General features: G+C 37.5%; 1 protein-coding gene across 2 annotated transcripts in view; it reads right to left on the bottom strand.

The window, feature by feature from the left end:
- Positions 1–285: 285 nt before the first annotated feature.
- CTNNA2 (catenin alpha 2) overlaps positions 286–13,725 on the bottom strand; it is a 464,238-nt gene continuing 450,798 nt past the window's right edge. For both annotated transcript variants that reach the window (XM_063401389.1, XM_063401390.1), the window contains exon 18: positions 286–1,460. In XM_063401389.1, coding sequence (XP_063257459.1) covers positions 1,173–1,460 — 288 coding nt within the window. In that variant the 3' untranslated portion in view covers positions 286–1,172. The remainder of the gene's footprint in view (positions 1,461–13,725) is intronic.

The raw sequence follows: 13,725 nt of genomic DNA, 5'->3' as shown, positions 1-13,725 counted from the left end.
TGAATTAACTGAATTATCTTTATGATTGTTCTGAGGTGTTGCATTTAATCAAATAATTTCATTCCACATGACACGCATGTATTGAGGGTTAAATCTGTCTCAGATTTAAACTCTGTTTTTGACCCGCTGACCATGTTTGGCATATTCTGGTTATTAAAAAAAAAAAGAGGAAATTCACAGAAATTAAGAATAAAAAAGGAAGCACAAGGCAGAACTAGTAACTCTGTACATCAACTCTGATTCAGGTGATACCTGTGCATGAAAGGAGATGAGCCAGATTGAGGATTCCAAGGTTAAATGAGTTTATTGAGTTAGTGGTTACAATGGTATGTCAGATACCTGTAATCCAAGCTACACCTACATATTTGCCTCTAAATTCTCACACCGTCAGTTTCCGTGTCTCTAAACATTCCACCACCAGGTCTTCTATTACTAATATAATAATAATAATAATAATCAGAATAATAATAATCATAATAGAAAAGGCAATGTCAATCACCATATTGTGCTTCATACTCCACCATAAGGAATTCAATTGGCAAAAGTAAACCTCTGGTCATATTAATGGGATTAATTGAAATGTGAGCAATCATAACACTACTAGAATATAAAGAACAAAATCCGGTTCAAAAGAAGCGTTTTTAAGATGAATTAGTTTGAATCTGTTTTAAAAATTCACATACTATAATGAAGATGACTTAAAAGTTATATCAATTAATTATTGGGCCACACATTGAAGCATATTGGCTAGTACATTTTTGCACTGCAACAGAAGCAATACAAGCTTTATGGTCTACCATTACAATTCCTTTTTTTTTTTTTTTTTCACTTAATATACCTGCCAACCTAATGTTTCTTGCATGCATAAAAATTTCGGGGTTTAGACTTGAATTTATCATTTATTCCACACGCATACCCCTGTGATGCAAATTCTTTGGCCAATTTAATGCTATTTTTTTTAGTTTAAAAAGGAAGCTTGGAGTTAAGTCCACTTAACATCAGAAGGCAGTGCCCTGAATTTTGGGCACTGCAGAGAGTTATTTACTGGAATAGAGTCTCAGGTCACATGCAAATTGTCACTTTGTCCCCCCAGCCCCATGCCAGACGCACACAAGTCGGCAGGTACGCATACAAAAAAAGAATATAAAACCCTCCTGGTAAAGCTCAGTGGTTTAGAATGAATCCATAGCTTTAAATTCACTTAAGGCCTGTACAGGGGAAATATGTTTCTTCTGGGACCCTCTCCTCACTCTTGTCTGATATTCTTCTGGTTTTTCTCTCTTTACTAGAGGTTTCTTCTCAGGGGCCTTCATCTTCCAAGACACAACTGGAGAGTTCACTGCAGCAGTGCCATAGACCTTCTGATATTTAGTAGAAGCCACATATGATGCTTTCACTGTGAGGACCACAGCGTTCATCAGGTTTTTAGCTGCCTGGATGAGAGAAGTGGCACTGTCCAGCTACAAACAGAAAAAAACAGAACGAAATATAGCAAGGTTACTCCAAAACAAAATACAGCAAGGTCGTTCCACTGGATGGATCACTGGGCCATTTCCTGACTGGAGCCTGGATCCTCCCAGAGCTCATTAAAGATGGAATAAATCCTTTTCCTCAGGGTACCTTGGAAGTGCTGGAGCATCCAGCACTGGCAACATCATGAACTGAACAATAAAGATGAGACTGTGGTACCTCACATTAAATTTTTTTAGTAAGTTAAAGCTTGTGTTGTCAGTGGGTTGGTTTTTTTGTTTGTCTGTTTGTGGGGGTTTTTTTGGTTGTTGATTCTTTTTCTACACTTTAAGAAGTTTTCTGTTTTCTCACAAAAACCCCTTTACTTCTCACTTAAACCTTTAAAAATTTACTGTTACATATCAACTGCAAAACAGGTCAACAGGAGTTTTTCCCAAGTGCTCCAGTTTGTTCTAATTATTCCTGTTAAGCCCAGGATAACACCCCCAGTGATGTCCATGGGAACAGTGTGAGGCCAGCACTGAGCTTGTTAGAGAATCCCATCAGAAAAGATGAAAGGAGGTTCTGAAACCCCTGCAGAAATGAAAAATGAGACTGTTAACTGTAGGTTTTGGCAGCTCCTGGGATGTGTGAGTTACTCATGATCTCAGGAATGTGACTTTGTGGTTACCAGGCTTTTTGTGCCTTTCCTGTGCATGAACCTGCCTGAGGTTCCTGGGTGTCCTCGGCATGTCAGAGCCCTTAAGGGCCTGCTGAGCTTCAAAAGCCCTGGGGCTTCCAGTCAGCAAGCAAACATCATACACTGGAGGGAAGTACACAGCCCTGGCCAAAATCTTCAAAAATATTTCAGCATATAATGGGGACTTCCAAGGCAATGTCCCAATGTTCCACAACGTGAATCAGGCACTTGCCAGATCCAAGGGGATATCCTCAAAGTGACACGTCCTAAAATATGGTCCTAAGGACTGTGGCAAGCCAAGTTACCACTTATGATGTTCAATTATCCCTTTCCCAAAATACTGAGAGTGGGATACCTGTTTTTTTTGTGATAAAGCCTTTCAGATATACAATGGAAGCTGCTTCAATTATTTATGTCTTTCCCAGACTGCAGGAATGATATGGGATGTAGTAATTACTTCACCTCTTTGATTCCAGTCCGTATGTTCAGTAAGTTTTTAGCTATTTTTAATTAGTACAAATGGCCTGTGTCATTCCAAACCTTTCCTGCTCCCTATTTTGGGAGCACATGGCTCTGTAATGTAAATGCTAAGCAAGGTAAGCAGGACAAACAGTTATAAGGCAATAACAAAAGCCACACCATACTTCACCTCAAACATTTTGAATCACTAACAGAAGAGTTCAGGAGAAATCTCCTCTGGAAGTGTCAGTGACTGATGTGAACAAAAATAGACATTACAGAAAACTGTATTAGAAACCACATTAATCTGTACTTACCTGGGGTATTTTATTTCCTCTGCTTTGCCTTAAAATCATTATGGTTCATCAAATACATAAACAGCTACATACAGTGAGGTGAAAACCAAAAAAAAAAAAGCATTTTTATGATATTCACGTACGTGGTGCCATTCCCTGAAATGCACAGTTAATTGTCTGCCCCTAGTAAATATTTTTCCTTGGGACTAATTTGTATTTCTGTTCGTAAAAGAAATGAAGTTAAAAGATGGAAAATTACATTACATGGCAGAAACATGACTGTTCAATAGGGAGTAATGAAATATAATCCAGTCTAGCGTTATTCTATAACCACACTGCTGCATGATTTATAAGGCAATCTGTATGTTTGTTGGCAAATAACAGATCACACTCTATTAAATTAGGATATTCTAATTTACTACAGAGATCTACAATCAAGCATTATTCATTGTTAAATGATTCTTTTTGAAACACTGGTGGATTGATATTGAATATAAAGTGATACCATCAAACAGTGTTTACTTCATAATCAGTGTGGATAAACTGAGTGGATTGAGGCTCTGTTGCACATTCCTGAATGAATTCTGGTAGCAGAAGGTTTCCAACAGCTTCACATTCTCCATCATGAAAAGCTGTTTTGCATACATTAAGAAAAAGAATAATTAAAGGAAACATTTTAAAATGAGGGGGCACCAAAATACGATGATTAAACCTACACACAGAGTTCAATCCACACTCTGAACACAGTAATCAGTAATTTTATGGACTGTGGTGATTAGGGCATGCAGAATCTTGCACTCCTTCAAGATCAGATGCAGGCTGCAATGACACCTTTCAGGAAACCACGTTTTGTGTTTTGGAGCCATTTCAACTCTTCAGTTTCAATATGCTGTTAGAGTAGATAAGAGCTCCTGCTTTCACCATTATTAATCACATTTTAAGATGCAGATACTCAGTCTTTCACCCCAATACCCACTTATCTTATAAAACACTTCCAAGTCTTGGAACCAGAAAAGAGACATAAAACCCCTTCACAGGCTGTGAGTGCTCTCCAAAATCTGCTGGTGGTCATTCCATGCATCCAAATTGGCCACCTAAGCACTTCCAGGGATTTTCTTATGGCCCTCAGCTCCTTGCTTGTATTATGGCTCAGTAAAGAAGACTTAAACTCAATGAACATCATTCCAATTAACATTTAGATCTTCCTACACCACTGCGTTGCTCCAGCTCTAAGCCTTGCCACACTGGCACAAAGCTGGAATGAGGCAGCAGTGAATCAAGCCCTGAGTGAGTTAATTCCTTACAAAATCTGGGCACAGAAATGTATGCACTTTTCCAAACGTTATGTTAATAATAAAAAATCATATGAAGGAAAAATCATTATGTTAAAAAAATCGTAAGAAGGAAAATTAACATTTCAAATAAAAGCACCACTAGGAATATTACTTCACAGTACAGAAGGCAACCTTTACTCCCTGTAATACCCACAGAATTATAGATATAAGGATGAATTTTGGTCCTAACAGCCAACAGAGCCTTTGACTTGCTGCACAAAGTAATGGTGTTCTGCTGCTTGGACCTCTTCAAAAATATGTTTACCTGCTTTTAGGAAAAAAAAAACCCCAAAAATAAAAAACCCCCACTCTCTCAACCATAAAAGATAAACTTAGGTTACTGTCCCACAAAACTCCAAGAAGAGCAAATGTTGAGGAAAAGTCAAAATTCATAAAGAACCTAAGAATAACTGCACTAGACCTGGCCACTTAGAATAATTAAGGTTGGAAAAGACCTGCCAAGAATATAATTTTTGGGTTTTCTTCCCCCTAGAGAAAATCCTTCAGGTTTTGAGGAGTTTTTGAGCTGCTTATCGGCTGTTCTGCAATTTTCCTGCACTTTTTGCTGAATTTTCCAGAATCCTGAGATAATCAAGATTTCTTGCTTCTTTTACATACACATATAATCTAAGTAAAATAACCACCAATTGCAACAGCAAAATAGCTGAAGAAATAGGAGAGAATAAAGCTGGAAATTTTTGTCCTTAACAATAAAGCAATGAAAAGAGATGTTCTGCTCTCATTGTCACACCGCTGTAATGGGGAAGAATTATACTTTATGTTTTAGAAAGGAGAAAAATCTAACTTCTAGAGATGTCTTCATATTTATAATAATAAATATCCATAAAAAGTAAGGGGAACTGAGGGAAACCCCCCCTGCCTTTCCAGTGAGTAAGGACACAGAATGGGTATTTTTAAAAGAGCTGGTTCCTTAAGAATGTTCTGTATTGTTACTGCTGATTTTAATAAACCTTGAAAAGTGGGTGAAGACATCAAAAGAATGGTAGATAGTTCCTGGTCTCAAAATATTTAAGCAATGAAAATAAAATGACCTGTGAAATTACAGGCCAGCTCAGCTGACAGCACTCCCAAATTAAATGATGCAATGTCTGTGACAGAATCCATAAATAGAGGGAAGAAATGCAGTTAATGGTAAGCAAAGGGCTGTGTGGGTTAAAATATTTTCAAAGTAACCTACATCATATTTTGGTAAGATTAAACTTTGAATTGCTTAAAATAATGCTGTGGGTATAACTGGATCTTTGAAAGGTCTTTTGCTTAGTAATACATGACAGTTTGATTAAAAACTCGGTTGACACAAAACTAACAAGACACATACACAGAAGGATTCCAGATTCTCCAGCACCTGCTTCCAGAAGTGCATACCCACACAAAAAAATCAGTGCTCAACGGTGAATTTCTCAGTGGGGTCTTGGAGAAACCATTTGGAGGCTTCACAATATTAATATTTCTACTAAAAACTTGGAAAGGAAGTCACTCACTTGATGAAATTTGCAGATAACAATTGGGAAAGTGTCAAGTAATGCAGAAGGCAAGTGATTGATATCTAATTAGCTGCTAAAAGCCACAAATGTAGATTTAATTTTGGCCAGATCTACAGCAGATGATACCTAATTACACAATAAAGAACTTTATTCTCTGCAGGATCTCAGGCAATCACTCCTTGAGTACACAAAAAGGAGGAGACTGATGAAATAGGTTCAATTATTATATTCAGTTTATCATCTGTCCACAGTTCTGGGATACTGAGTCCCCCTCTCAATGCAAGAACAATATTGAGGAACTGGGAAAGGCTCAAAGAAACTCAGTAACAAAAAACATCTTTTATGGGAAAGACTCAGCCAGCTCTGTTTTTCCCACCTTCAAGTGAATGACTAAAAAATGAGTTGACTGAAATCAGCAAGCACATGGTAACAAAGCTGATTATATTTCAAGTTCCACAGGTTAGACAAAGATAAAACAAATCTTAAAGGCTGAGAGGTGAAGCAGGTCATTTTAGTTATTAATTACCTGAAATTATTTATTTAGCAGTTATATTAATTAGTCACAAGAACTCATGAAAGATTGATTCTATTTCTTGAAATTGTGAAATCAATATTGGATGGTTTTGCTTAACACGTATTAACTACTGGACATTTTTAGTGCACATCAATTCAGAGAGCCTGTGCATCAGTTCTGCAGGAAGGCAGCTTGGATGGTAACAACAGCTCCTACTGACCTTGAAAGGTACAAAACCAAAAAATTAGTGGTAGGAGCTATTGATAAAGAGAGTTTGGTCTGGTCCACTTTGTACAGATTGGGAGAAGCAAATAGAATTTATTTTACGTGTTGAAACAGAACCTGTAGCTCCTCAAACACTCTTGGCTAAGGCTTGATTTGTGCACCTTCAGCAGGTGACCTGGGCACTGCCAAGCCCTTAAGGCCTCCTGTGAATTCTGGGTGAATTCCTTGCTTCTCCTCCTTTCCAAAGGCAGTTCACACTTCCCTGGACAAGGTACAGTTGCTCTTATCTCACCCCAAAAGTCAATCAATAGTTTCCAGAAAAAATAAGGCTATAATTACACAGTTATGAACCTGGATGGTAAACCAGGAGTACAGACTTCTCAGATTGTATTCTTATGCACAGAATATTTTCCTCTCAGCTGCACTTAACAGTAAATCCATACCTGCAAGAGGTATGCAAGAAAAAGATCTTAGTTATAAAATTAAATCTTTATAAAATGTGGCACATTTCCCACATAAAACGTGACCCTCTTAGAGAGAGCCAATGGCTCTCCTCCCCGTGGAGGGACACCTCTGCTCTCTATCAGCACTGCTGTGCAGTGGCTGAGGGTCTGTTCCAGTCAGTCACTTCAAAATGCTCACAGGGCTCTTGCTAGCTGCAGTGCATTTTGAGAAAACTATCCCATACACTTGAAAATCCCTCTCTCTCAAAAGAAGCCTTTATCTGCAATGTAATGTGGTCACAGTAACGTTGAAAATGGATCTGTAGCTACACAGAGAAAATTGTATTGTACTTGTCCTTTCCTAGCTATTTGTTTTCACATTTGACTGCAATTAACTTACTCCTTTATACATGATGAATATTTAATTCGTTCTGAGGGTAGTTGTGTTTTATAGGTGCCCAATCCACTGAATAACCACCCTCATCTGCATTTTTTCAATTACAGGTAAGAAACCCAAGGGATTCCCAAACCCATTTGGTTGCATTAAACAAAGGCTGCCACGTCCAAGGACAGCAGAAAGCACAAAAATGGAGCAATAACTGTGGGCATTGTCTGTCTGCTGTGGACTATTGTCATTTTAAAACACATTACCAACTGCTCTATGCTAATTTGGGAAAGCAGAAGCAAATAAAAATACTCCCAGAACTGACATTCCCAGTTAAAGGTAAACAGGCATAATAGAAATGCATTTCTACATTTGCTTTACTTATTCCAAGTAAATATTTTAGTATTTTAGAAGCAAAAGGATAAATGACAAAAAGATATCTTAATTCATTTGCTTTGAGAGGAACACCTAATGTGAAAGCGCATATTTTAACAACTGAAATGGTGAAATGACAAAAGGACAATTGGAAACACCTGAAAGTTAACTAATTACCTTATTACCTAATTTATTTTCTGGAAAATATTTATTACTAGTCTCTCTCCATCCTGCAGGTTCCAAAGGTGAAAATTCACATATTTGGTTTTTTCTATTCAGGAAATTTACAGTGAAAAAATTATTTCTGCAATACTATTTCTATGAAAAAAAAATTTACAATTTTTCTTATAGTTACCAAATATAATATAGGCTATTTCCTCAGTATTTAACATCTAATTAATATCTTGTTGCACTCCTTTCAGAATTTAATGGGGGAAATTGTTTTGACCCATAACAAAAAAATCTCTCAGAAATGTTTAATTTTCTTTTTTTTTGCTTATTATCTGCCATTTCACATGAGGAAATGATGCCAAACCAGTACAATTCTTACCACTCACCAGAAACTCTGTCAGGACAGGCAATCATACACAGCACTGAATTTTTAAAATTCAATTGCTTTGGCAGTCTTTTTCATGCTACAGCACTGTCTCAGAACTTCCAGAGTCTGTCGCTGAATTAAAGTATTTCACAACAATCTGAGTGCCAAAATACCTGGAAAAACTCTACGGGACGAGGAAGAACTCCTCAGTGAATAAAGCTGAAGGAGTTTTGTAGATGGGGACAGGATTGCACTCCACAAATTTTGTTGTTTATGCCACAGGTTTTCTTTGCTAAGGCTGAATGTAGAGGAAGAAACACATCCTACACCAACCCACAACTGAGAAACACGGGAATGAGGCTTTTGCCATGATGACTTGAGGGGTTTTTCTTCCAAATCTTCCTCATTCTGCCCAGAAGGAATGTCTGGAGGATGATGCTGAGGGTGGAACGTCCTGGGCAAAGAGCAGGATTGCCTAATGGTCATCACAATTCCAACACTGCCTGAAGCAAACCTTGCACAACCACATCTACAGCTTCAAAACCATTCTGCCCCACGGAATTTGCTCTGAGTTCTTGGATGATTAACAGGAAATAGAATTTTGTATGACTGATCTAAATCCAATATTCAACAAGATAAAATGTCTGCAGCAAGATGAGGTCCAAACTCTATCTGATGGGAGAGGCAAACTTCAACTCTAACTAAAACTTTTTTTATATTGCCAGGAAGATTCCTGAAGAAAACTGGAATAGCAACTCAGTATCAAGCCCAATAAAAAAGCAATTTACACTAATTTACACATTCACATGCCTGAAGACACAACATTGTGTGAATCTGTAGAAAAGCACAGGCAGGCCTCCATCAAAAACATCAGTACACATTTCCATTATCATATCCAATTGCAGCTAAATCTGAAAAAAAGAGGAAATAGAGGATACCTAACTAATCTGTGCTCCTGATCTCCCTGCTCTCAACTGGAGTTCTGACTTGTAATTTGAAGATAGCAATACATTTTAAAAGCCCAAAATAATCTAGTGCTGTTTCAAGCTGTGTTTTAGGTGCAAATCTTTTGTTCTTTATCTAAAGAACAGGTACAATAAAAAGAAAAAACTCCATGTCTTTCTAAGACTCTTACCTGAAAGGAGTCCAAATCATGTCTGTTTGGATGGAAATTGTACTCAGTGATAAAATGCAGCAGACTTTGGATAAGGAAAAAAAATCAATAAAGCACAGAAACACTCTATGCTTTACATGAGTAAATGTGTTATCTCCCACTATTACTCCTGATTTTGTCTCAAAGAAAACAAAATGAAAAGCGGCACAAAGAAGGATTTAAGACTGTAATGCTGAAAAATGTGCTATTTCCCAAAATTCTTTTTTAATTTGTACAAGTGTCAGAGTGGTATCTGTGTGTGATTTATATCCACATCTTCAGCTGTGAGGATCTGCCAGTTTTTAAAGCAAATCTGCTCCTTCAGCTGCTTTCCTGTCTCTAAAGTCCTGCGTGCCAGGTCAGCACAGGAACACTTTGAAGATAACTGCTCCACGAGCACAGCTGGCTTTTCTCAGGAAAGGGCTTGGGAAAAATACATCAAACACATCACAATAAATAAAATCAAATCAAATCTTGTTGTAGAATGGAAGGTGATACTAGGACAACTCTTCCTTGCTAGTTCCTACTGTTTTCATGCTGTTGTTCATGTATATTTTATGTCTTGCAGAAGCAGATAAAGGCTTCGATCATTCAAGACATTGATCATTTTTGAGGTGCTAAAAGGATTTTACTTCCTTGGAGCTGAGGGTCCTTCCAGTGTTGCTCAACTCAATCAGTGAAAACATTTCTTTCTCTGTTTGATTCCCTGAGCACTTTCCAGGACTTTACAACCATGTGCAATAAAATAAAATTTTAAAAAAATCAAAACTCCAGAACCATCTTTGAGGGAAAGCTCTATTTCAGTCAGACAGAGCTGGCTTAATCAGAAATAACAAATAATTTCTAATGAAAATTCCATAATTTTATACTAAATAAATTATTCATTATCAACTGTTCTATTAATTTGGCCAACTCAATCAGTGGTTAAACAACATTCAGTAAGTAACAAGAGTTCCTTACTAGAAGGAATTTTTTCCCTGGTCAATTACTGAACAAACAATTTGTAAATGCATCTGTTCGTTACATTTTAACTTTAGCTTACACTAAATGTCATTAAAACCCCTTAAAATAGGCAACAATTACCTGTTCTTACTTACTGCAAGCAAATGAAACAAGAACAAAACAGAAACATTTGTAAAGGCTGTTGCAATTCACAGGGAAAGGACAAGTAAAGATGACAGCAAATTGAGAATAAACTGGAATGAATAAAATCTTGCTCTGAATTCTAAGGGCTCATTTTTATTACCCATGTTTTATTATGCAAATATTCTTTAAGGAGGAAAAGAACCTTCTGAGGTCATCTAGTGCAATGCCCTGTTAAAAATTTGAATTACATGAAGTCGTTCTGGATTTTGCTGAAATTCAGGTATGTCCAAGGATCGATAATTTCACATCTCTGGGCTAGAGAACTCCACCCCACACTTGAATTTCACTGCCCTACAGTAAAATCTTTTTGACCTTACATCTAATTGGTATTTTCCATGTGAGAACTTGTTTTTACTGCTTCTCCTGTCCCTATGACCATGCAGCTCTAGATCTGGTTCTTCGAATCCCTCCTCAGAGGTAGTTGTAGACAACAAAATCTTCTCTGAGCCTTCTCTGGACACATGCAAATGTATCTGTGACCTGTGTAGATGATGTTGGCAATCTCATTTTCACTGCTACAAGAGCAAGTGTCTTATCCAAATGGGAAAAAAAAAAAAAAAAAGTGTGATTGTAGAAAAGGAGGAAAAAAATTTTTTTGACAATTTTTTAATAGCTCACTCAAATTGTTTAACTCCAGTACTACTCTCTTCAGAAAATACTTGTGTTAGGGATTACAAATTTACCTGGAGTCTCTTTTCCTTTGCAGTTCAGTACTTTAAATAATATTTTCCCTGAGCAACAAATGCAGAAGTACTGGTATCCTCAATGATTCAAATAATCCAAATGATTCCTGTGCTCTTCACCTCAGGACAACCATCCTTCCACAAAACAAATTAATTTAACCGCATCTCCAAATCTTACTACTAATCCAGAATTTACGTAAAGGAGATGGAGATGTAGATTTCAGAAGAACAGTGAAATGAAAAAGCATTTTCAGCGGCTCTTTTCTTATAAAGTTCTTATTTAAATAGTGCACATTAGTCGTAATTAACTACAGACTTGACTGCACTTAGTTGGCATCAGAAAAATGCAAACTGTCTTTAAATATTAGTCATGACCCATTATGGCTGGTGCCACTTGAACCCCCAGAATTTTTTCAGATGCCTCTTCTTGAGTAATTTCTCTAGGAATGAAAGCAGGAAAAAGAAGGCTGTTCCTAAAATCCACTGATTTGGTGTGTTTGGTGACTGAGTCAAAGTGTCCAGAGTTTTCATTTCCACAAGTTAAGTCTTATCCTACACTACCTAATTTCAGGTTCTGGACCTAAAGATTCCAGACTCCTTTTGTGCTTGGAGAAGAAGACCAGGAACCCCTGAGCACTCAAGATCTTTCATGAGCTCTTTCTCTACGGAGATGGGCCAGAGCTCTTCACCTTTTAAACTCAGTTTAGAGATCCTAAATTGCATTAGAATCCTAAAGATAGTGCAGTCAACCTGGGCAGGTGCTCAACACCTGCAAAAAACCTGTCCTTAGATTTGACCAAGTGGTCCAAGAATTCAAACAACTTCATGAATGTTTTTGAGACTTTTTTCCTTAATTCTCTTTCGGTCCCCAAAAGCGTCAAATGGCGGAAACCCACAAATTGTAAGACATAGAAATCTCTCCAACCTCCAGAAACTAAAGAGATCAGAGCATCAAGACAGAAAATTTACATAGATAAATGCTCCTTAATAGGCAAATTTAAAATTCTGTTCACAAAAGAATTAGACATCAGCTTAGTTCACTGAAAGTTGAATTTACTTACATATCAATATAAACCCTTGAAAGAAGGCCCAAGGCTAAACTTTCTGACTCTACAAAGGGTTTAATTCACCTGCTTATGCCTCTGTATTTTTTAAGATATTACCAATCTAAGCAGTTGTCAGTGTCTACCTGAAGTAAGAATCTCTGCCCTCTGGAAATGGCTCTTGAGTTGCTCATAAAGGAAGGCTGGAGCAAACATTTTAGATGCAGATGTTTACACTTGGCTAGATGAGACACTATTCACACAGCAACAGAGATGAGAGCAAAAACCTCTTCATAATTCAATTAAAATCTTTCTGAATAATAAAATAATCAGTTTCCATTACACCAGAGACCTACTCTCATCTTCTCGCACAGCTTGAGTGGTGCAGCCTCCCACTGTTACTGCAGGATTTCTTTCTAATTCTATCTTTTTTAAACCATACTTAACTTGGGTGAAGTCTTTCTTCTGGTTTTTTTTGGGGGGCAGGATGGCAGTATATGCGGTTGATACGTTTTTGTGGGGTTGTTTTGTTGGTTTTGGTTGGTTGGTTGGTTTTGGTTTTATTTTAATTTGGCCATCCAGAGTGGAAAGTGGAATACCAGATGGAAGACAGAGAAATGCTGGTCTTGAACGTTGACTGAGTCATGAAGGAGTATGTAATGCTTGAAACCCATCGTGATTCTATAGATGTTTTCTGTGGATGAGCCTTGAGCACGGCTCAGCACTATTTTAGAAAGGAAATAATGACAATATTTACTTCTGTTTTCAGTTTTACCAGGGTACACCATGTGTTTGCTTTGAGACACTCAGATGGGACTGACAGACATCCAAAGGATTATGATTTTAAAGAATCACGTTTAATGTCTTCAAGTGCAACTGTCCCAGGATCAGAAAGTCCAGGGTGTTAAGGCAGTCCTGATTTCCTCCTTCCCTACACTCAGTTCAAGTGCCACGGAGCATCTGTGTTGTAAATTCACACAAGCTGAGGTCGAGGTTTAAAAGGATTGCAATTTAAATCAACACCAAGAGTCCTCTAGAATGCTGTGCACTGTCGTTGTGACTTCTGCTCAAACAAGATTAAATCCACACAATTTGTGTTGAGGCAATGGTGTTAAACCAGCCCAAAACTGCAGTGAGAAAGGGCAGGGGGAGAAGCATCTCTCTGCCAGCTGACATGGTTTGGGAACAGATGGTGCATTTCACAGCTCTCCCTCACTTCTCACAGAGAGAAAGAAGGTAAGAACCAACCCACAAAATTTTAATTCAACTTGTAAGAGAAACCAGCCTGGCAAATAGAGAAAAATTGGGAATTTCACATAGTTGTTTTAATCATACTGAAAAACATGCTTGATCCCTGTAGATTATCTTATATCATTAAAATATTGCTCACCCTTTGCCATTATGACTGAGGAATAAATCTTTCATTTAAATATTGAACTCCTTAAATATATAGGGGTAAATAGGCTAGTTAACATAT

Source organism: Prinia subflava, chromosome 7, assembly GCF_021018805.1.
Source record: "Prinia subflava isolate CZ2003 ecotype Zambia chromosome 7, Cam_Psub_1.2, whole genome shotgun sequence".
Classification (NCBI taxonomy): Eukaryota; Metazoa; Chordata; class Aves; order Passeriformes; family Cisticolidae; genus Prinia; species Prinia subflava.
Note: the sequence above shows the minus strand (reverse complement) of the source record. Positions and strands in the feature narration are given on the sequence as shown.